Source organism: Cydia strobilella, chromosome 9 (assembly GCF_947568885.1).
Source record: "Cydia strobilella chromosome 9, ilCydStro3.1, whole genome shotgun sequence".
Classification (NCBI taxonomy): domain Eukaryota; kingdom Metazoa; phylum Arthropoda; class Insecta; order Lepidoptera; family Tortricidae; genus Cydia; species Cydia strobilella.
The window spans coordinates 7,200,477-7,222,576 of NC_086049.1; the positions used below are offsets into that span (position 1 = coordinate 7,200,477).

The window sequence follows — 22,100 nt, forward strand, 5'->3', positions numbered from 1 at the left end:
GAGTAAGGTGCTGGAGGGATGTTGCGCGATGCAAGTGGACGGGGAGCCGTGGGTGCAGCGCCCGGCCACCGTGCTGGTGGAGCCGGCCGGGCAGGGCCGCGTGCTGCGCAAGCCCCAAGCCGAGTAGACTGGTAGTTGGTAGAGTAAGGTGCTGGAGGGATGTTGCGCGATGCAAGTGGACGGGGAGCCGTGGGTGCAGCGCCCGGCCACCGTGCTGGTGGAGCCGGCCGGGCAGGGCCGCGTGCTGCGCAAGCCCCAAGCCGAGTAGACTGGTAGAGTAAGGTGTAGGTACGCAAAAAAAACCGCAAATCGATGTACAGTTAAGCCGTTTGGCACACGCATACTGGAGGTCAAAACAATTTTTTTGACCTGCATTTCCTAAAAAACATTCCCTTAGGAGGAGGGGAGTGCTGAGTTTTTTTTTAAAACCTATCGTGTGTGGTATCATATAAAAGGGTTTTTTTGAGGCGATTCTAAAAATATACCATATCATTACAGCCATTTTTTTTATTAAAACAAAAATTATTTTTAAAACATACCAAGTTTGAGCTCCTCCAGATACGATATGGCAGTTTTTTTTTTGTATAATATACCACAAATGATACGACTCGTAAAATAGGTACCGAAGTAGAACTATGTCACTTTGTAACATTGAAAAAAAAAAAAAAAAACTTAATGAAACTATTTTCTAAATTGCTTTCTTGGGGTTAGATATGAGGATATCACGTACCTGGAGGACGCCCCAACTTGGTATGTTTTAAAAATTATTTTTGTTTTGATTAAAACAAATGGCTGAAATGTAATGATGTGGTATATTTTATGAATCGCCTCAAAAAGCCATTTCATATGATACCACACACGATAGGTTTCCGAAAAAAAAATCCATACAAAAAAAATTACTCAGCACTAAGGGATTTTTTTAAGAACTGCGGGTCATAAATTTTGTTTTGACCTCTAGTATGCGTGTGCCAAATGGCTAAACTGTACATCGATTTGCGGTTTTTGTTTGAAATAATCCGTAATCAGTGCGCCTTCAGTGAACTCCTTTAAAAACAGACTCGACAAACTTTTTACGAATGGACTAAACACAAGTGCAGGACATTGATATGCACGTATCAGCTATTTTAAGCTGCCTGTGCATTCGTATATAATAATAATAGAGATCGGCAAACTATGCGGCGAGAGGTAAAGACTCACTAGTTTCTCCAAACTTGACATGTAAACTATTTTTCCCCTCACTAGCTCGGAAAGCCGTCTTTTATCCTTTAAAACAAGCGGGGAAAAACGCATTTTATCCACTAGTGGGGAAAGTAATTTGACCTTGGATGGAGCGTGTTTAAGTCACAGTCCTAAAATTTATGCTTATGTCATCCTAGTTCTGTGGTTTAAGTAGCTTTTGACAGATAACAAAACGTAAAACGCTCATAATAATGGTTCGTTCGATATTAATTATCATTAAATAAATGGTTTGAGAATTTAATAAAAAATACCAAATTTGGCTTTATTTAATGATTTTAAGTCATAAACCTTAAATTCCATAAGAAACATTTGTTTTTTAAATGATGTTGAATGTAATTCTGAACGCACAAGTTGAGTCGATGCAATTTCAAAACGCATGGTCAGAAATGTCAGCATTGTCAACAAAATTTTTCTCACCGGCTCCGACACGTAAAAATGCACAACTTCCGGAGTTTTCTGTTATAATATCGTATTATCGTAAAAAAAAAGCGATTCCAGTGACGAAGATGATCTAACGCCTGTGGATGTTGCACTTTCCTCGCTATAGTGAGGGGAACAGTTTTGTGTTACACACGGGTGCAAATGTATTTTACTTCTCGTGTGTTGAAACACTCGCTACGCTCAGGATTCTATTTTAGAACCACTCGCTACGCTCGTGGTTCAACTATAGAATCATTTCGCTTGCTCGTGTATCAATTCCACACTCGCGGGTAAAATACAACTTTGCACCCTTGTATAACAAATAACTATTTCACCTCAGCAGCTCGAACAAGCCTACTTTCGTCACTCCCTGGAGTGAAACAATGTAGCTTTTTAATTTAGTGAAGGCCATGAACTTCATACTACGGTACGGTACGGTACGGTCCGGTCCGGTCCGGTCCGGTACGGTACGGTACGATACGATACGAGACCGGACCGGACCGGTATCGTATCGTATCGTATCTTATCGTATCGTACATATTATAATACTTTTTTTCTGTTTATTCTGTGATATTCGAAATACATTTTAACCTTTAATATGTTCTCACTACTGAGGTGAAAAATTATGTGTGCAACACGAGAGCAAAGTTATTTTACATCTCGTGTTTTTGAGTCCCTCGCTACGCTCAAGATTCTACCTTAGAATCTTTCGCTTTCTCGGGACTCAAAATAAACACTCGCAAGAAAAACCAACTTTCCTCTCTTGTTGCACAAAGAACTAATAAGACAGGTAAAATTTTATGGTCTTTGCTATTCCAGAAACGGTGATTTACTGCGACTGGCACTTTTTCTTAAAAGTGTTGCCGACCCCCGGTTGAGACGGCGAGTCACGGTCTGAGACTTTTGAAAACTCACTCAAAAGTAAACTTAATGTCAAACAGTACCTAACTAATTATAATATTTTCAATATGTACATTTAACATAATAAACGTAGCGAGTGTAGTCTTGGCAGCCAAATTATTTAGGAATTTAGGGTTCCACAGCAAAAATGGAAAAACTGAACTCTTTAAATGTCGTAATGTGCTCCCATGTCCTGTCTATATGCCATAGGCATTTAATAACATTTATTTATATTTTGTTGATAGATAACTATTTATATGTAATTTTAAAACACTAGATCGCTGATACTAATTAGGTAAGGTGCCTTCGGAAAAGAATTGAGTGATCTTATGTTCGGGCACCTTAGGTGTCAAAGTAGACGCACTCATTATACACATATATACCGGCGTGTGAGGCTACCTGGGGACCTATATAATACATATAAAAACTGTTCCCATTATTTCAATAGTGTACCTATTATTACCTTTAGAATCGAATCTTTTCACTCCCATAAATCCAAATAGACTCAGAAATCCCCATGTGCCCCACTCGACTGTACTACTGCATATATTGTAAATGCACAACATATTTTATAGATAAACGTTTGATATATTTATGGTATACATAGTTAAGCAGCGCCTTGTAGTTAACATTTTGTTTTCATGGGATATATGTATTTGCAAGTGATTTTAACTTTTTATGAGATATGGTTCACTCACAAAACAGTGACGTAAAATGACTTAAGGGGCTACCTGACACACACCACCCCCACCTTAAACACTTTTTTCGTATCTCGATTGCTGTGAAAGATCTTACTTATACGAAATCTACATATTTGGGTTCGTCTTAGACGTCTCTAAAAGTTTGTCTAAGGTTTTAATTTTAAACTAATTAACACAAAAGTTATGGCCAGAAAACCAGTTTTTTGGCCTAAAATTGTTCAACTTTGAAGCCAAATATTTCGAAAACAATGAACTTTGAAATAAATATAGGATACTATATTGCTAAAATCCGTTGCTGTTAATATGATAAGCTACAAAAAACATTAGAAAACTAAGGGATTCAAATCGAAGGTCATTGGGGCATGGGATCCCCTTAAGAAGAGTATTACGGGTAGTTGATTAGTAACCAATGGGTATTGTCTTTTTTACTATGTAATATTAATGTCTTCTCACATTATATAATTTTCTACAGTTACAGATTTTATGTTGAGGAATGATTGTTGTTGAAGTATATTTTTAGAATATTAATCTCGTTTTAAATATAATGTGATGTGTCTTAAAATAATGTTTTATTGACTTGAGCACTTCTACTCGTAATATCTCAATTTTTGAATAGTTTTACTAAAACTATAGTATGTTGACTTAGTATAGCAGGTTTTTAGGGCGCCATATCATCACGATGTAAAACGAAATTCAACCTTGTGCCAATGCAGATAGATCCTAATTATACTAAACTTATCTGATGACATAGCTGGAGTTCTTCGGGAGCGATTAAATGAATGTTGAAGAAATGAAATACTTTTATAATCATTACACATATATTTTAACATATATATCAGCTAAACTTTTAAAGTTTTCAGTAACAACCATTAACAGACATGGAATCAAAATATTCTTAGGCTATATATAAGTGTTTTTATAAAACAACTTCAAAGTAAATGTATAACATGTGACCAACACGATAACAAAAATAAATTAAAAACATTTGACATAAACATGATTAAGTAACAAAAATATTTACTTACAAATATGAAATGACCTGCAGGAATGAACAAATTCGGCCAAAGGGCACATTTTGTACCTACCTACACATAAGATAATAATAAAATAACGCAAATTATTTGTAGTCTGTGCGGAAAGAGATCAGTCGTGAAATGTATGGGATCCAATACATTCTACGACTCTTCTCTTTCGGTAACATGAACTCAAAACTAACGTCAAAACTAATAAAATGCCTAAGTGCACGTGCACGAAAACTAAACAAAATATATGTGTCACTGTGCAATTAATTACATACCGTGACGATTGATTGATTCTATAGATTATTTCCTTTTGCGACTACACACATTTTAATAAACTAAATAAAACACACATACAACATTTATAGTCGTTAGCACTAGTCTCTCACGCAAAATAGGTGCAATCGTAGAGTTGCAGAAATCTGTCCGTCCGTGTTAACAATTGTCGTTAGCAACTCTCATTATTTAATTTGCGGAAATTAGCCAAAAAACAAACGGATACCCTAACCCTAATCTCTCGTACCTATTGGTAACGGAATTGAAGAAGCGGAGTCGGTATGTATAACTACGTAGAGTTAGACCAAGCTAAGTTGGCAGCGATTTTGATAGCACAGACTGTACAAGTGTTATTTTAAAAGTCAAACTTCTTTGAAAAGTCAATGCAGTGGAAATGAGAGCGTTGAGAAGTGTATGTGGGGTGAGATTACAAGATAGAATTAGGAACAGTGTGATAAGGGAAAAGTGTGGACTGAGCGAAGATGTAGTGACAAAAATTGAGAAAGGTATGTTGAGATGGTTTGGACACGTGGAAAGAATGAGTGAAAGGAGGCTAACAAAGAGAGTATATAAGGGAGAGGTAGAAACGGGAGTTGGAAGGGGCAGACCTCGGCGGACTTTCTCTGATCAGATCGGGGAAATCCTGAAGAAAGGCCAGGTCAAGAGCACCCTAAACCGGCGAGCGTGTATGAGGAATGTTATGAAAGTGAAGGAAGCGAAAGAGGTATGTCAGGATCGTAGCAAGTGGAAATCTGTGGTCTCTGCCTACCCCTCCGGGAAATAGGCGTGATTATATGTATGTATGTATGTAAACTTCTTTGAAATTATATGACGTTTAAAATAACACTTGCACAGTCTGTGCTATCAATTGTAACCCTACAAAATAAGGTTGAACTGGCAACAAGTCGTTGTGCAACACAAACACAGTCAGTGTAGACCCAATAGAAAATAAATTTTAGTGTTTACGAGGGAGGGCCATTGTTAGAAAAGTAAATATCTATGACATTCACAAGGGGTGGGGTAAATAAACGGGTTTATTTATACTGTAGTTTTTCCCCTGTTTGACAGAGCTGTAGGTAACTCCGTGCGTTAGGTATAACTCGAACTAAGTAGGGTACTGTAGGGTAAGTGACGATTTAATGATTATAGTAAAGATAGCCTCTTATAGAGTTATTTTTGACAAGGGGGTTTTTTTTTATAACTGCTAACATTGAATAACATAAGCAGGATATTTGCGACATAGCTTGGCAGTTAGCTTATTCCAGACTTATGGTCAGTTAACAGGGTTGTTGTTTTGTTTGTATGGCTACTGGAAGGATATGTGTATTAAACACTTGTGATGGATGACACTTTTACGTCTAATATAAAATAATAGATACCAAGTATCTACTCTAAATATATGTATTATATGGAAATAACTAAACGGTATGCCCGTCCGTGTCTATCTATCTTGTATATTTGTGAAAGGTATATAAAAATAATATAGGCGATTTATAAGTGATTAGTATGATTTAGTGTAGGTATGCTCAAATAAAAAAAATAGGAACATTTGAATTATCCTTAAAGTACCTAATTGTACATTAGATTTATATCATATCATATCATATCATTTATTCAGTAATAGGTATATATGTTGTTACATTATCATAAAGATAATGTATTTGGTTCGATTTTGAGCAAATATGGGTACGTCGGGAAGACTGGCTAGTTGTAAGAAAAAAAAGTAGCTACTTACGGATTACGAATAAATAAATATGTATAAATTGATTAGCTGGAAAAAAATTGGCTACTTACTTTAGTTAGAACTTTAAAATACTATTTTTTCGATTCGTTCGTTCAAAGTTACTGTTTCTATTTATTTGCTATTGAAATTCGGATACAATAGTTTACCCTTATCCATGATTACAAATAAAGGCTGTTATTTTATAATGTTCATGTCACTAAATGCTTCTAAAATGTATCTACAAAGATTTAGAAATAACAGCCTGTAGTCTTTGAAGTTTCCACGGTTTTCAGAAGAATAAAGACAACCGTAATAATTTTGAAATTCAGTTATTTTCGCCGTAATATTTCGCCGAAATCGTAGGTAAAACGATAAGGATCTCCCGGACCAGATTGTCTACGTCTCAACATTGACTAATTAAACCTAATTCCCTTTGATATATCCAAAGTTTATTCTAAGCTGTTCTAAGAACACGAATGTGAGAATGGTGTGAGGTGCGAGTCGCGCAAACGCTGGAATGTACCCTTTATAGAACGCTATGGGGCCTTCTTTGGCCGTACTTGCTACGAGGCTTAACAGACCTTTCACTTCTCCGTGCTTCGCGTTCATTGCCCTTGTTTTGAGCACGTCGACCGGCTGTGTTAGCGTTGTTGCTATTCCACCCTGAAATGTAAACATAACACTTATGTAACTTGTTTATTTCATATTGCAAGATTACGTTATCGTTTCTTATCTAAAATGAATACAAATGTAGTAGAGTATTGGAGAATGTTAATGTTACTTATTTGATGATGTTTATAAAGACTATGTTTTCATACATGTTAAGAATATAAAAAAATCTCTTTCAGATACACTATAAAATAAAAAAGTAGCAGCGTTATTATAAATTAAATGTTAAAGTAGATCGCGCTGAATGGCCACGAAGATTATGTAAGTAGGTATGTATACATTATATAACGGATTTACGACAGAGTACGCGCAAATATACCCACAGCGCAAAGACTGGAAGTGACATGCGTGACAATATTGTCCCCGAAGTACGGAGTGGACAGAAGCAATTCTTTGATTTGGTCATAGAAGGAGAGCTGGCCAATGGTCATCAGAACTGCTCGGCTGCAATTCATGCTAGCCCCGGCCCACAGCTGCATCACTCCCTCTTTCCGGACTACGGAATACATCCCGTGGAACACGTTTTTGTAACTGTAACAAAATAGGATGTCGCATATTTTTAGTTATCCTGGTATATTTACTGGATTCAAAACTGATGGTGCTTGCAGTCAAATGAAAAGGAGCATGATGATGCCTCATTGCGCAGGTTATACCTATAAAGCATCAGGTAATTGTGATTGCTTACAGCGTCATATCATATGCATCGTGTGAACAGCACTACAAAGAAGTGTGCGGGTGCAATGAATTTGCTCTAGTTATTTTCACATATGGGGCATTTTCTATGAAAAGGGACCTTATAGTCGATGGCGCTTACGCCGTACAGCGTCGCGCGGCATTGTATTTATATCGGAGCATCGTTTATAATGGCGTAAGCGCCATCGACAATAAGGTCCCTTTTTATAGAAAATACCACATATAAGCGACGAACTGGTATATCGAACTTAAGCACACTGCTCACGGAAATGGTCTGCACCTTTACTTGCTCCAGCTACATGCATCATGTGCAAACACCAGAAGTGCAAGTCATCAAAGCACTTTTCCGGTGACATATTAAAGAGGTTTGGGGTGGGTGTATACGGTTATTTATTTCGAAGAATAGGTATAGGCACTAATTATTGTGATATTATGTAAAATTTTGATTAATTATTACTTACTTTCGTCTATTTTCCTTAGGGAGTTTGACGTCATTTTGCATGCGTACATTGACTAAATCCGCGGGATTTCCTACGAGACCTCCTGCCAACCCCCCCAGCCCAGCTAGGAATGCAGACATGTAGAAAGGTAATGCACTGCCCTGAAACACAATAATTTTAAATACTTAATGTAATAGCAAGCAATAGCAATGACACACAATGGAGGTGATCCTAGAAGACTGTTATGACAAAATAAGGTTTACAAATGGTTGGCTAATAGTGTTGCAGACGGTAGGTACTTGTAGTCACCTGCAATAATATCTTGCACTACGAAGCGTGCATACATATATGACATGCTCTACAAAAAAGTAGGTGTTAGATATTATTGCACCCTTTGTGATATTAATGTACATAACATGCTGGTGGTGGTGACTGTACATAACATAGTTATCAGAAACATTTGACTGTTTTTTTAAACAAATTCTCTAGAAGTCATATGGAAAATTTATTAATATTAAATAACTGAACGCTAGGCAACTTTTGGACTATATATTTAGCTTTGTATTAAAAATGAATAATCAATTCATCAGACAATATATGAACTTACATCTTTTGGTGCAAAGTACTGTTTAGAAACTTCATATATTCCAAAACGGGCTGAGGAGTAACTAAGCTGGCGCGTGATTGAGGCTGATATGCCGGAGTATAGGCCCATAATACCTGTAAAAAGTAAAATGGATTTGTAGGACAGTTAATTAATTGTGAGAGATAAATGCAGATTTATTAACATTCATAGCTATGGCTCTGTCTTCAACATAAAAGAATATAGCTGAATACAGACAAAGATTAAGAGTATCTTACTGACGTAAGTCAATAGCCAAATTCACATCTCATCACATCTGTCTGGATCTTCTAGGGCTTGAAAATTTATATGATACCTACCCATTTCTATGGCTTTTTTTAATTCTATCTTTACTTTAATTAACAAATTCTGCTATCTATACTTGATCTATTGTAATCCTATTAACTACAAAAGGTCATTTCTTGGCTCACCTGATATCAAGCCATGCGATTAGAGTGGTTGAATTGACTCTGTGAATGGACTGGAAAGAACTTACCATGTTTTTTTAAAACATTTCCAGTGAGTTTGAGTAAGGAATCTGATTTCCCTTTTTGTGTTTGCATTTGTACTTTGAGCAAGTCCAGTGGATGAGTGATGCTGGCCGCCCCTGCTGAAGCCAAACCTCCGAAATACCATCGTGAAACTTTGGCTGGGTCTGAAGACATTATTCTTAAAAAAAGATTAAAAAGGTATCATGTTTCATATTCAGCGAGGTCATTATTACGAAAGCAACTAAAAGAAAAGTGATCTTGCCGAGTTTTAATTACTACACTTACATTTAAATTTCTTATCAGGAAAATAAATGGTATCATACGGATTTATGACGGATGTTCTAAAGTTCCGATTCAGGGCAGTCTTGATGATGATGATGATGATTGTGTGATGTTATTTTTCTCACTTCCATATCTCTAGCACAAATTATAATTCAATTCAATAAATCCTATAACTAAAATGCAGGAATGCGAAAGCGTGCAGATCACTGAGTGGACAATCACAGTATCACAGTGATTATCACATTATCAACTGACCTGACATTGACAGTGACAGTTTAACAGTCACATGTCATGCGCACAGCTGTTCAAGGGTACTCTCAAAACTGGAGTCAAAGATAGTATGATTCTCTCTGTCTATGTTTGAAATAAGACAGTCCTTTGACAAACTATAGGAAGTGTGTGAGTGAGCTATAGTTTGTCAAAGGACTGTCTTATTTCAAACATAGACAGAGAGAATCATACTATCTTTGTCTTACACTAGTACTAGCACCCAAAAGAAAAGGATAAGTGTATTTTTTTTGTTCTTATTTACTGCCAATTTGGTTTGACCAACTATATATCCTACTCCGCTATCCTATACAGGCCCCCACACTCGTACGCGAATGAGGGCTAACGCGTATGAATTCGCCGCTAGGGGCGCTAGTGTAGATGGTGGTCTTTTCCATAGTTCGAAATGTCAAATGTCACTTGTCACTTCAATGCCTGACAGCTGTTCTAGTCTTTTGGACCACCATCAACAGAGGCGCCAACTGGTGAGCAAAAAAACGATAGCCCTCATTGCGGCGCGAAGCCGCGGTCGTGAGTGTGGAGTCTAGTTCGCTAATCAGCGAATTCGACTCCACACTCGCGTTCGCGTCTTCGCGCCGCGTAGTCTGGAGCGGGCTATAAATACAATTACTTCTTTAAATCATAGGATTAAAATTACCAATAAATAAATTATCTTAGCGTGTTTTATTGTAAAAAAGGAAAATACAATGAGGGCTAACGCGTATGAATTCGCCGCTAGGGGCGCTAGTGTAGATGTTGGTCTTTTCCATAGTTCGAAATGTCACTTGTCACTTCAATGACTGACAGCTGTTCCCACGGATTTAGAATAACTTCATGCATGACAGTGACAGACTGACAGCTCTTTTTCTTGTTGTTTTGTTCAGGAACCTTAATATTAACATATAAAAACTTATTTAAAAAAAACCAAGCCGGCGTTTTAATTTACAATTGTCTTCGCCATGTTTAATTAAACGTTTTGCAATTAAAATTGAATTTAGTAATTATAACAAGCAATTCATTTCAAATTTTTTATTTTTTATTACTAGCATATTACCTACATACCTACAATCTCAGTTTGATTGAACTTTTGAACATACCTAACCTAAAATATATTATCCAATATGATTTAATTATTGATAATTAGATTTTAGCTGAAAAGTAAAGCTTTATTAAGTGCTTTTATACTTTCCTAAAATAGCGACCGGCTTTTATTACTTATTTCCTGATTTAATCATAGTAAGTACTCACAAGTGAAGTTAAACATCCGGATTATGATTTCAAATTCAACACTATTCACATGCTATTGATATAATATATAATAATCCAATATCACAATTAATTATAAGTCACACTATTCACCTTATTTATCAGTGTACCGTTTGTGTATTTCCCGCAAGAAATTCCAGAATTTAGTTCTGTACTCGATATCTAATTGGTAATTATTGTGATCTAATTACGAGTTCAAACGCTTATCTACCAACACGTTTCCATGGCAATTTCAATAATAAAATTAAGGTTTACTATATTCCAATCGTCCGATATTTTATCACAAACAATAAGACTTAACGAAACTTCAATTTAGTGACATTATGTTCCAGTACAAATTTAGAGACTGATGTACAACTGTACACCGAGGTCGCGAGCGCGAGTTACGAATGAAATGAATAACGTCCGCAAGCGCGTAGCTTATCGTCGTTAGTAATCATTATGTTAAAAATAGTGTTGCATATATCTTTAAGGGTATATCTGTTTATTTAATATTTTATTTGTTTATATAATTGTTGCAGAAAGAATGGCATCAGACATAATATCAAGTCTCCATCTGGATAAAAATACGACCAGCAGAGTGATTGTTGCTAAGGAAATCAATGGGTGTGATAGTTCATTTATTACTAGCTGCATACTTGGTAACTGCATTAAAAGTAAACAGGCTGTCCTGTTCATAGCTACTCATAATTCTCTTCTCCATTACCAAAATGTAGGACTAAAAATGAATTATAATTTACAAAAGCATGTAGATGCTGGCCTTGTACATTTTTTAAAACTAGATGAAGAACTTGTTAACCTTTTGATGGCCAATGAAGAAAAATCACTAGAAAATATATTTACTTCTATAAATCAAATTGTACAAACTTTGAAGCTGAATAACAATGTAGTCCATATTATTTTGGATGGTGTTTCTCATTTGTTTGACATGCAGTACACTCTTAGAAATGTCAACAAGTTTTGCAATCAATTGATTCAGTTAAATAGAGGTAACATAGCTTCATTTGTTTTATTTCACTGTAATGTAGCACATGAAGAAGATGTGACTCATGTAATGGCGAACCTCCTTTGCCACACAGCCCATACAATTCTGGAAGTCAGAAACCTTTTGTCAGGCTTGAGTGCTGACGTGTCTGGACACTTAACCATTAAGTATCCAGGACACAAGTTTGAAGATGAACACATAAACACCATTGACATGAAACCTTCTCGGTATCTATTCAAACTATTTGATAGAGGTGTTAAACTGTTTGCCCCGGGCACTGTATAACAAGTTGGTTAATCTCAAGTCTACCGCCCAAGGGAAAACACACCAGAAGGTAATTGCTATCAATTATTATGTTAATAAGCAGTATATTGCAGGTTAATTAAGCTCAGACCATTCCAAAACAAATGTGTGGAAATTATTCATGTCATGTTTATAAATAAATTCTGTATGATATTAATATATGCTTTTAATTCTCTAAGTTAGGTAACCTATCCATAAAATCATGTTAATATAGATCCTTGGTATTTGAAATTATGAAGATATGTTGGATGGTTGGTAATAAACGTAGCATATTCTTAAATAACAATATAATTTATTTGTATTTTAATATTGTCTTTGGTTACTGCGATAGTTACTCATGAAATAAAACTGTGAAAACGGATTATATCGCGTATATTGAATTTATAATACATCCCATTACATTATGTGGTTTTGTTTTAGTTAAATACAATCTCTATCTGGTTTTCAGTGCGTATGACTCATGCTGAGCGCACGTAGCGCCACATACGGCATACGGCTTGCTACGGGTTACGGCGTAGAATTTCGTAGCCCAGCTCTCAGTGTTGTGGTTGTTTCTTTCTACCTTTCTAGCAATGTAGTGTATGGTTAAGCCATTCAGCACTAATCACGACACATTGTCGTTACGTCTCTACGAAACATTTAACCACCGGAAAAACTGTTTCAGGCTACGATATAGCGTGACTAGAGGAGCTTTACTGTAAACGAGAAAATAAGTTTATACGTTACGCTAAAACCAATTTTAGTTCAAGAACTACAATACATATTAGTAGAATGAAACGTAGTTATTTGGTCCGAATTTTTTACTGTTTTTAAAACATACACGCCTAAGACCTTCTTGACTATAAAGTTTATTCATCAGATCAATCCGCAAGAAAATAGGAACAAAGTATAATTATGGTATGGAAACCATCGCCGTTTCGCTGTTCATAAGAAGTAAGCAAATGTTGGCTGGTATTCCCAGCGAAAGCAAGCTTTTGTCTCAAAAGAACCAGTATAAGTGTGCCTTGGATTATGCATCGTTATTTCGAATATATATAGAGTTCAATCGTATACTTGGTCAACGTAATAGAAGCGTATATGCTGCTCGCAGAACTGCCAGGCCAAATTGTGGGTTGATAGACGAAATTTTCAGAAACTGATAGTCAAGTCAATAGTGGTAGTGGTCTTAGCATTATCTACTTGAAATTACAGAAGAAACAATGGAGATGAAGAAAACTAGTGAAGCTGAACGCACTATCAAAATTGGGAGGTAATAAAGAGGGCCACGGTGCGCATGAAATTTTCATTTGTGGTGTTAGCTGTTGCCCAGCGACCGCCCCAAACGAAGGCTATATTTTGAAGCACCGCCAGTCCACGTGAGGTCGCGGGGCGCAGACCGCGCGCCACAATTATCATGTCAAATTGTTTGATGCATTCCAATTTAATTCGTTACGTGTCAACGTAATTCGTTACCTTTGAATGATGATTGATGATGTCTTAATAAAATATTTTGAAAGGGTCATTAAGTGTGTGTAAACTGTTAGTAGGCGAGTGCGAGTGTAGTGCAGTGGCTGGGAGTGACCAGGAGTGGAACAACAGATGATGCCATGACGCAGACCAACGTGACGACGCCGGAGGGCCGCGGCGGGGTTCCCACCGCCACTGAGGAGAAGCTGATGGTGAGAGCAATTTTAATCACTAAAACTACCTACTTTTTGCATAAACAAATGCTAAGCCTCGGGTGTTAGATTCCCGTAGGCGTCTACTGGACTTCGTTACTAATATTTTCTTAGGGTAGGCTGGTATAGGTAGAAGTAGATATGAACATACCTACATACGCACTTTTAAGCTCAGTGGTGCCAAGTTTATCTGCATGTCTGTTTAGAATACCGAGCTACATCTACATTGAAAATGTTCAAATATAATAGAAATTGAGTGCCTACAAGCAAAAAATTAAACTAGCTTAAATACACAACGCATTAGATTTATCTGTCACAACTTACGAAGTTTCAAGCTCTTAACTGAAACCCCTCCCACCCCTCTTGGGGTTTGCCCTTAGAAGATTTTCAAGTCCAATATTTAAAAAAAAAATTCGTTCCCGATGCAAACGGAAATTAGTTTTCGTATATTTTCATATATATAATACTCCTTTTACCAAGTTTCAAGTTTCTGGCTTAAAAGAAAACTTGTACCACTACCACATAAGTACAAACTATGAATTTTCAAGAACGTCGAAAAGAATTAAAAAATATATAAATATTTTTTAATTTTTTTTAAGTATTCCAGATTTTTCAACGAAGTAGGCCTCTTTAATAAGCTATCAAATGAATATAATTACTTTATTTTATCTGTGGTATAACAAAGTGTTTTTTCTCAAACATGCTATGTAATATTGATATTACGTTCTTTATATTAGGCTGGGAAGTATCACGACTCCGGCGCGGCTAGACGAGGGGCCTGTAATGAAATTTCATACAAAGTTGCAGGCCTAGGCCGGGAAGTGGCTCTTTTTTAATTTCCATTTCACATATATTTGAGACACAGCATCATGGCATTCAGCCAAAAAAAAAAAATTATAACCAATATTTGCTTATGGTTCGGAATGACATTCTGCCAATACCCCTTAAAAAAAACAATAAACGATTATTAATATATTTTGCAGTTTTATTTGTATCAAATTTACAAAAAATATATAAATAAAACATTATTAACAAATTCCAATAATATTTAATTACAAATTTACCTACAAATACAGATTTAAAATATAGTTGGTCAAACCAGTTTGTCAGTAAATAAGAACAAAAAAACTATACTCATCCTTTTCTTTTGGGTGCTAGTACCAGTATAAGACAAAGATAGTATGATTATCTCTGTCTATGTTTGAAATGAGACAGTCCTTTGACAAACATATTTCATTTAAATATTAGCGGTAAAAATGTCTACTCAAACACGCGTTGGTGGTTTTTTAATCGTTTTGGAGGTAAAGTTGAACATTTTTCATTGTGTATCTGTAATTATATTTTATTGGATTTATTGTGCGTTGTTTATTGTGTTATTTAATATGAGTTCCGACGAAAATATTAAATGAATACCTGTTAATTATACTCCATGTTTAAGGCAACGATGTATGTGAAGCATAATATCAACATAAAAAACGATGTAATCTTAGTTATGTGGCTAAAACTACAGTCAGAAGGATACAAGGCGAAAAATCAAAGATACATAAATATACCTTTGAACATTTGTGTAATAAATTGATTAACTACATGTGTAAAATATACGACACGTGTGATAAAGATAGGTACAAGTGGTAGTTATATTTTGTGCCTAGTTTACTTTTAGTTTCTTTAGAATTAAAACTTTGATTTCGTGGAGATTTCTTTATTTATTTCATTGCATGTTTGAGAAAAGCACTATACATACATCGGCGTGAAAAGGGGTTGTCGGCCTCATAACTATCCGGCCTCACTACGTTCGGCCGTATATATGCATTCGGCCGGCAACCCCTTACTTCCCGGCCTCTGTAGTAATGTACTATTTTTTTTAATTGAATACATCACTATACATTTACCCGCATACCCGCTCGTTAAAACTAATCGCTTACAAACTCTTTAGAGAATCGTGCACGTTCGTCATGAACACTGCCACTAATAAAAAAATAAAAAAAAGTGAAAAATAATAATTATTTATTTATTAAATTGTTCCTAGCATTTCCCTCTATACTTTCTCTTGGCCTATATGTGCTTTAAGTATATCATACCTGTTTATTTAAAATAGGAAATAGATACCACCTACTTTTTTTTGTACTCTATTCGTAAAAACTGTAAAGTCCTCTTGCTTTTGCAACGCTTGCTAATTTCGAGGAGGTCAATTGGCTCATTTTTAACTAGGAACTAGTTAGGAGGTGAACATATCAAAAGGCCGTAACCCTGGTGCCGGGCCGGGGGGAGAGAGGGGTTTGATAAGGTCCCATTTTTCGGTTTTTCACTTTTATCTTGGAAACTTTGCGTCTTAGCGACATGACTACTTAAACAAAACGAAAGCTGATTAATTGAAAGTAATTGTCGATTTTGCATGATACAATTTGTGTGGGTAGTAGCTTTTCGTGTGTTGTCAGTGGGTATTATTTACCCCAATTGACAGTTATGCAAAACATATAGTTATAGGTCATTATTCCTGTAACTTGTAGCAAATTAAACAGGTATTTACACGTCTGCTAAGCTATGCTTGTTGCGCTACGTCCTAGCCGTGATACTGTGGTTTTCCCGGATTGTATCAAAAATATGCTTCGTAGGCAATAATGACAATATATAATTGCAATAGGTGCCTAATACCTAAATGCATTGGTTCTAACTATAGGACTAACAAAAACGTGTTTATTTTCGCCTATACCTAATTTATTATTAGCTTGACCTTCAATTGCACTAAATATTTGAGTGCCGCTACGCAAACACACATTTTGCTGTTACATTTCCCGACAAAGTTCGGTACCTACATTCAATAGGCATCTGGCATACACAAACGGCAGCCTAACAGATAATCGCATACTAAAAACACTTATCTACTTACAATCACTCATTGTTCATTGTCACTACCGATTAATGTCTGTCACCGACGATATTATTAACTGAACATTTTTAATCCTTACTGCAACGACGTAAGGTCTGCTAGTGTATTATGCGTCGCTGTCAGTGCATTCTTGTAAGATAAAGTTCCGCCCTAGTCATCAGATAACTAACGACCTTGACCTGCAGGTGGCGGTACGCGTGCGACCGCTGCGCCCAGATGAAGGTCCCCGCATCGTTCACGTGGTCAGCGATAAGGTAACCTTACTTACTCTTTATATTTATTTTGACTTTGAACCTTACCATTACGGAGTTAAGATCTTTTAGCAAATATTCGGTGGGCAATGGCAGTTTGAAGCAGTTCGAAATGCATTAATTTCACACAAACCCGAAGGGAAAAATTAACTTGTACCTTTCCTGGCCATGCCACTACGATGTTCAAACATTGCTTTGCGTATATTTGGAGGATGGGAACATTAATTGCATGAAAAAATACGCAAGTAAGTATAACGGGTTAGTACTAATTGACTACCACCTTATCTCCCGGATTAGCAAAGTAATATTTTATATGGATTTTCGGATAGTACACATAACGCCTGATTCTATTACCTAATAAAATTATTTTACAATGTTGTCAGCTGTTAAAAAATAATGAACATTGAACCCCATTAATAAATAAAACAATATTCATTTTGAGACATGTGCTATTATGACTGTATGTTTGACCGATAGTTAACCTAGGTATCTGCTCACGTCACCGCTTAAAGTTATGTAAGAGATTAGAAGTTTCAAAGTCAAAACTATTACAAACTTACCATTTACTAAGTACATATTTGAGCAAGCTAAGTCTTAAGTACCTAAATTCCTTTCTTACACTTCTTGTAACACTTACACTTTATGCTTCCAATTAACAAAACACTCGATAGCCTCCCCAACACGCGCCTCAAATCTCTTAGACCTATCTTATCTGGTCAGATTCCCAAATCCAAGGCCCAGAATCTTTCTGCGTTAACCTGGAATGGACGGAGAGCTGGAACTCGTGCAGTACACAAACTCAGCTCCCCAATAACATCGACATCAACCCAACACAAGAACCACCCGGTCTAGATGAGCCGCGAAAGATCTGGGTCACACTGAACAGAATAAGGTCCGTCGTCAGCTGCTGTAACCACAACCTCCACAAATGGGGCTACGAGCCCTCACCAAACTGTGACTGTGGCGCGCCAGACCAAACAACTGCGCACATTGTGGAGGAATGCCCCAGGAGACGTTTTTCGGGAGACATGAAGGATCTGCATACAATAACTGCGCGGATGCCAGGGATTGGTTATCAAACCTAGTAATTAAGCTATAAGTGTACATATAATGTTAACCTTCGTAAATTTAATTTAATTATTGAATAAAGCCATACGATAATAATAATAATAAGTACCTAAATAACATGAATATAATTTATATTCATGTTATAAAATACCTAACCTAAGAAAGAAAATAAATACCTAACCTAAGAAAGAAAGAAAAGAAAATAAATAAAGAATATAATAAGTAAGTTTAAAGTCCAAACTCAAGGTTTGCCAGCGAGCGATGGAGCGCAGTATACTAGGTGTTCGCAGAACTGATAGAATCAGAAACACGGAACTGCGCTCCAGAACTCGAGTTGTAGATGTAGGTGTTGTGACTGGTCGTATCCCTATAGCCTAGTATTAAGCTCATTTATCATTACAAAAAACATAGAAGATGGGAAAATATACCTTTGTAAAACTGAAATCCTCTTCAGACGCATATTTCGTTCATAATTCCACTAAATATTCTGACAGATGAAACTTGAAGCACTTAATTCCATGCTTTACTATTTAACACTAGTGTTCTCGTTAAATTAACCCTTGTTTTTAACTTAGAAATAAACAAAAAGGTTCAATAACAAATTGCAGCGCGCTGACAATGACACGGAGACTGACAGCTTGACAGGATGTCGAACTGACGTTTAGGTGCTCCTGGTACAATATGACATGCAATAACGTTTTTGATACTACATTCTGATCGTAAAATTTACGTGTAAAAGATAGTTAAATCTTAATTTCCGGAAGTTGTTTTAAACATATTTGTTATTAATAAACGTAAAACACGTTGGAGTGAAGAATTCGGAAATAAACTAAAAATATCATAAAGTAAAATAATATATCAGATTCATACGTAATGGATTTCAGAACGCACCTTTTTTTTTTATAATTTGTTTGGGCTCCTCAAACTGAACTGCTATCTATGTGTGCGTGAAATGTGGATGTCGTTGTAAATGTCTCTGTCCTTCTAAAACATCGCGTGCGTGAAAGGGATAGATATCGGGGAAATCGACATTTAGTGATTGTAAACGTTAAGATATAGGCCGTAAGGATTAGTAATCACAATTGGACATATGACCTTCTTCTTGAGTCGAGCGCCGTTATGTGCCATGGGGCGAACGACCTCCTTCTCAATTCTGGTATCCTGGTACTTTTTGGATAATGTTTGTCTTAATAAGTCGCCTGTCGCTTGTCGCCGGTCGCCTGTCGCTTGTCTCTTGTCGCCTGTCGCCTGTCGCCTGTCGCCTGTCGCTGGTCGCCTGTCGCTGGTCGCCTGTCGCTGGTCGCCTGTCGCTGGTCGCCTGTCGCTGGTCGCCTGTCGCTGGTCGCCTGTCGCTGGTCGCCTGTCGCCGGTCGCCTGTCGCCGGTCGCCTGTCGCTTGTCGTCGGTCGCTTGTCGTCGGTCGCTTGTCGTCGGTCGCTTGTCGTCGGTCGCTTGTCGTCGGTCGCTTGTCGTCGGTCGCCTGTCGCTGGTCGCCTGTCTCTTGTCGCCTGTCTCTTGTCGCCTGTCGCTTGTCTCTTGTCGCCTGTCGCCGGTCGCCTGTCGCTGGTCGCCTGTCTTTTGTCGCCTGTCTCTTGTCGCCTGTCGCCTGTCGCTGGTCGCCTGTCGCTGGTCGCCTGTCGCTGGTCGCCTGTCGCCGGTCGCCTGTCTCTTGTCGCCTGTCGCCTGTCTCTTGTCGCCTGTCGCTGGTCGCCTGTCTCTTGTCGCCTGTCGCTTGTAGCTTGTCGCCTGTCGCCTGTCGCCGGTCGCCGGTCGCCGGTCGCCGGTCGCCGGTCGCCTGTCGCTTGTCGTCAGTATCCTATTGTTATGTCGCCGGTCGCTTGTCGCTTGTCGCCGGTCGCTTGTCGCTTGTCGCCGGTCGCTGGTCGCTTGTCGTCAATATCCTATTGTTATGTCGCCAGTCGTCGGTCGCTTGTCGTCAGTCGCCGGTCGCTTGTCGCCTGTCGCCTGTCGCAAGTCGCCTGTCGCTACTAAAAGGTATAAAAGGCCGGAGTGGGCACGGGGGGATTCATTCATTCTTCAACCATCGGACTAGTCGTGACTCTGGCTTTTGGGCGTAATTTTCGTACTGGTAAGCGAAGTTTCTCTGCTACTTTTTCTGTGTTTGTTTTACTTGGAATTATCTTGGTAAATTTAAACTTAGAATTTGTGTCTGCGTTTGGTTTTACGGGGACAATATCGTCGTAACGCTGAACCTAGACTATTGTGGAGATTCTTTGCTGCTATGTATGGGTTTTATTTTATTGTAAAGTTTTCGATACTGAGTTGTTCCGAGTGCCGCCACGTTATGCAGGGACAATATCGTTGCATAGCAAGGACTTGGAATTGGTCTGTGTTTGGTTTTACGGGGACAATATCGTCGTAACGCTAAACTTGGACTATGGTGGAGATTCTTTACTGATGTGTTGTGTGTAGTGTTGTGCCGTGAAGTGAAATTTTCTACACTGTATTGTTCTAAGTGCCGCCACGTTATGCAGGGACAATATCGTTGCATAGCAGGTACTTGAAATTGTGTCTAGGTTTAATTTTGCGAGAAGTAATTTTCGTAATGTTAAGCTTGGATAATGGTGCCTAAGGGAATTTCACTTCTTTATTTAGTTTGTTTGTTTTGTGAGAAATTATACTAGTAAAATTACTCTTAGTTATTTTAGTGTCTTTTCTATGGGGTCTTTTGCTATATTTGAAGCCAGATCATTGCTTGGACTGACAGTTTGTCCAACTAAACATTCATCACGCCTGGCGGTGTTAAAGGTGATGGGTGGTTAGGAGTCTTTTAGTTCCAGGCTTGAGAGGGCCTGGCATCTCTTCTTTACCAACATAAGAGATGAACTATCTCCCAGGTCTCAAAGCCCAGCTGTTAGATGGAAGTGAGGGCATCACGTGCGTGCCATTCGGAGTAATCTGAGCTCACTAAAGTCGGCAGTAATTGGGATCTGGTCCCCTATTAAATCTATTTATATATTTCGGTGCTCTGGCGCATGCTAGTGCTGATTGCGGGGAAGGATTCTGTCGTGACTGTTATTATATACTTAGTCTTAGTTGCGGCAGGACTTCTCATGTGGTTGGTGCTGGTGTGTGCAAAGGGTGCCGATCCACTGATAGACACGGAATAGGGCGACTTACTTCCTACTTCTTTTGGCCCGCGGGCGTAGGAGGGGGAGTCAAATACACGGACCATTAGTTTTGCTAATCTCGGTTTGGTCTACCGAACTTTCCAGCTTCTAGTAGGGATACACTTGTGTATATTCCAAGGCACTAGGTCAATGGTAAGTGCGATCTGTGCTTTGGGTGTACCTAGAGTAGGGCCAGAGGGTAGGACTATAAATAGGGTAGAGTCATACACTATTTGTCTGTAGGTATTTGTGTGTAGGGTCTCTTTTATGCTTGGTCTAAGACTGATATGGTTGATATAAATTCTTCTTTTAAAGACTTAAAAATATGGCTTCATTAACCTAAAATATGTGTATTTAAAAGGTAAAGGATTCTTTTGCCTAAATCTTTCTAACTTTTAATTTATCTGGGGAAAATAAATTAAATTCCTATGAAATCTTTATTTTTTATCTATTAAATTTCTGGTTTTTGGAGTAAAAACGAGGTACTGAGTTTTGCAATCAGGTGTCTAAGGTATTTACAAAATAAATTCTTAAAATATCAAGATGGGTTTAGGCATACAGATCGTTCTGGGATAGAAGAATGGTTTGTTTTAGGGACCCCTTGGCAGGCAAGAGCAGTCCAATGGGAAAATTGAGTGGAATAATGCTCAACTTGATATTTCAGTCTCATAAAATATAGCAAATAACATTAGTGCTTCGTTTATACATCTAAAAGACTAGAAATTTAGTCTATACTTTTAGTTCTGGGAATTGGGAAAAGGGATTAGTATCCCTAGCTTTTGAACATAAAAAAAGAAGTAATTTTGA

At 37.6% G+C, this 22,100-nt stretch overlaps 3 protein-coding genes and 1 long non-coding RNA gene across 5 annotated transcripts in view; 3 read left to right on the forward strand and 1 right to left on the reverse strand.

The window, feature by feature from the left end:
- Positions 1 to 3: 3 nt before the first annotated feature.
- LOC134744156 (uncharacterized) lies at positions 4 to 2,661 on the forward strand. Its single transcript, XR_010128066.1, has 2 exons — positions 4 to 288; positions 2,479 to 2,661. It is a non-coding gene; the product is annotated as an uncharacterized LOC134744156 (long non-coding RNA).
- A 1,398-nt stretch (positions 2,662 to 4,059) lies between these two features.
- LOC134744154 (mitochondrial dicarboxylate carrier) lies at positions 4,060 to 11,135 on the reverse strand. Of its 2 annotated transcripts, none has more exons than XM_063677859.1 (6): positions 10,991 to 11,135; positions 9,199 to 9,371; positions 8,688 to 8,800; positions 8,102 to 8,241; positions 7,271 to 7,478; positions 4,060 to 6,941 (listed from the first exon to the last, which is right to left on the reverse strand). In XM_063677859.1, the coding sequence occupies exons 2-6, from the start codon at positions 9,365 to 9,367 to the stop codon at positions 6,702 to 6,704; spliced, it is 870 nt and encodes a 289-aa protein (XP_063533929.1). In that variant the 5' UTR covers positions 9,368 to 9,371; positions 10,991 to 11,135; the 3' UTR covers positions 4,060 to 6,701. The 2 variants fall into 2 exon arrangements, with proteins under 2 accessions (XP_063533929.1, XP_063533928.1); XM_063677858.1 differs by lacking the exon at positions 10,991 to 11,135 and adding an exon at positions 9,479 to 9,635.
- On the forward strand, positions 10,818 to 12,450 carry LOC134744155 (uncharacterized). The gene is made up of 2 exons (XM_063677861.1): positions 10,818 to 10,978; positions 11,530 to 12,450. Exon 2 carries the CDS (start codon positions 11,535 to 11,537, stop codon positions 12,276 to 12,278), a length of 744 nt encoding a protein of 247 aa, XP_063533931.1. The 5' UTR covers positions 10,818 to 10,978; positions 11,530 to 11,534; the 3' UTR covers positions 12,279 to 12,450.
- Positions 12,451 to 13,504: 1,054 nt separating this feature from the next.
- The window catches only part of LOC134744152 (kinesin-like protein KIF19), a 44,126-nt gene continuing 35,530 nt past the window's right edge, over positions 13,505 to 22,100 (forward strand). Inside the window, exons 1-2 of the mRNA XM_063677856.1 lie at positions 13,505 to 13,954; positions 17,030 to 17,098. Coding sequence (XP_063533926.1) covers positions 13,883 to 13,954; positions 17,030 to 17,098 — 141 coding nt within the window. The 5' untranslated portion in view covers positions 13,505 to 13,882. The remainder of the gene's footprint in view (positions 13,955 to 17,029; positions 17,099 to 22,100) is intronic.

Bases quoted from the DNA above. Each gene is read 5' to 3' on its own strand.
- LOC134744154 (XM_063677859.1), bottom strand. From the start codon at position 9,367: ATGTCTTCAGACCCAGCCAAAGTTTCACGATGGTATTTCGGAGGTTTG. The intron at 8,801-9,198 runs GTAAGTTCTTTC...TACTTTTTACAG, and splicing joins AAATGTTTTAAAAAAACATG to GTATTATGGGCCTATACTCC. The intron at 6,942-7,270 runs GTGGGTATATTT...TTTACATTTCAG, and splicing joins TCACTTCCAGTCTTTGCGCT to GGTGGAATAGCAACAACGCT.
- LOC134744155 (XM_063677861.1), top strand. From the start codon at position 11,535: ATGGCATCAGACATAATATCAAGTCTCCATCTGGATAAAAATACGACC.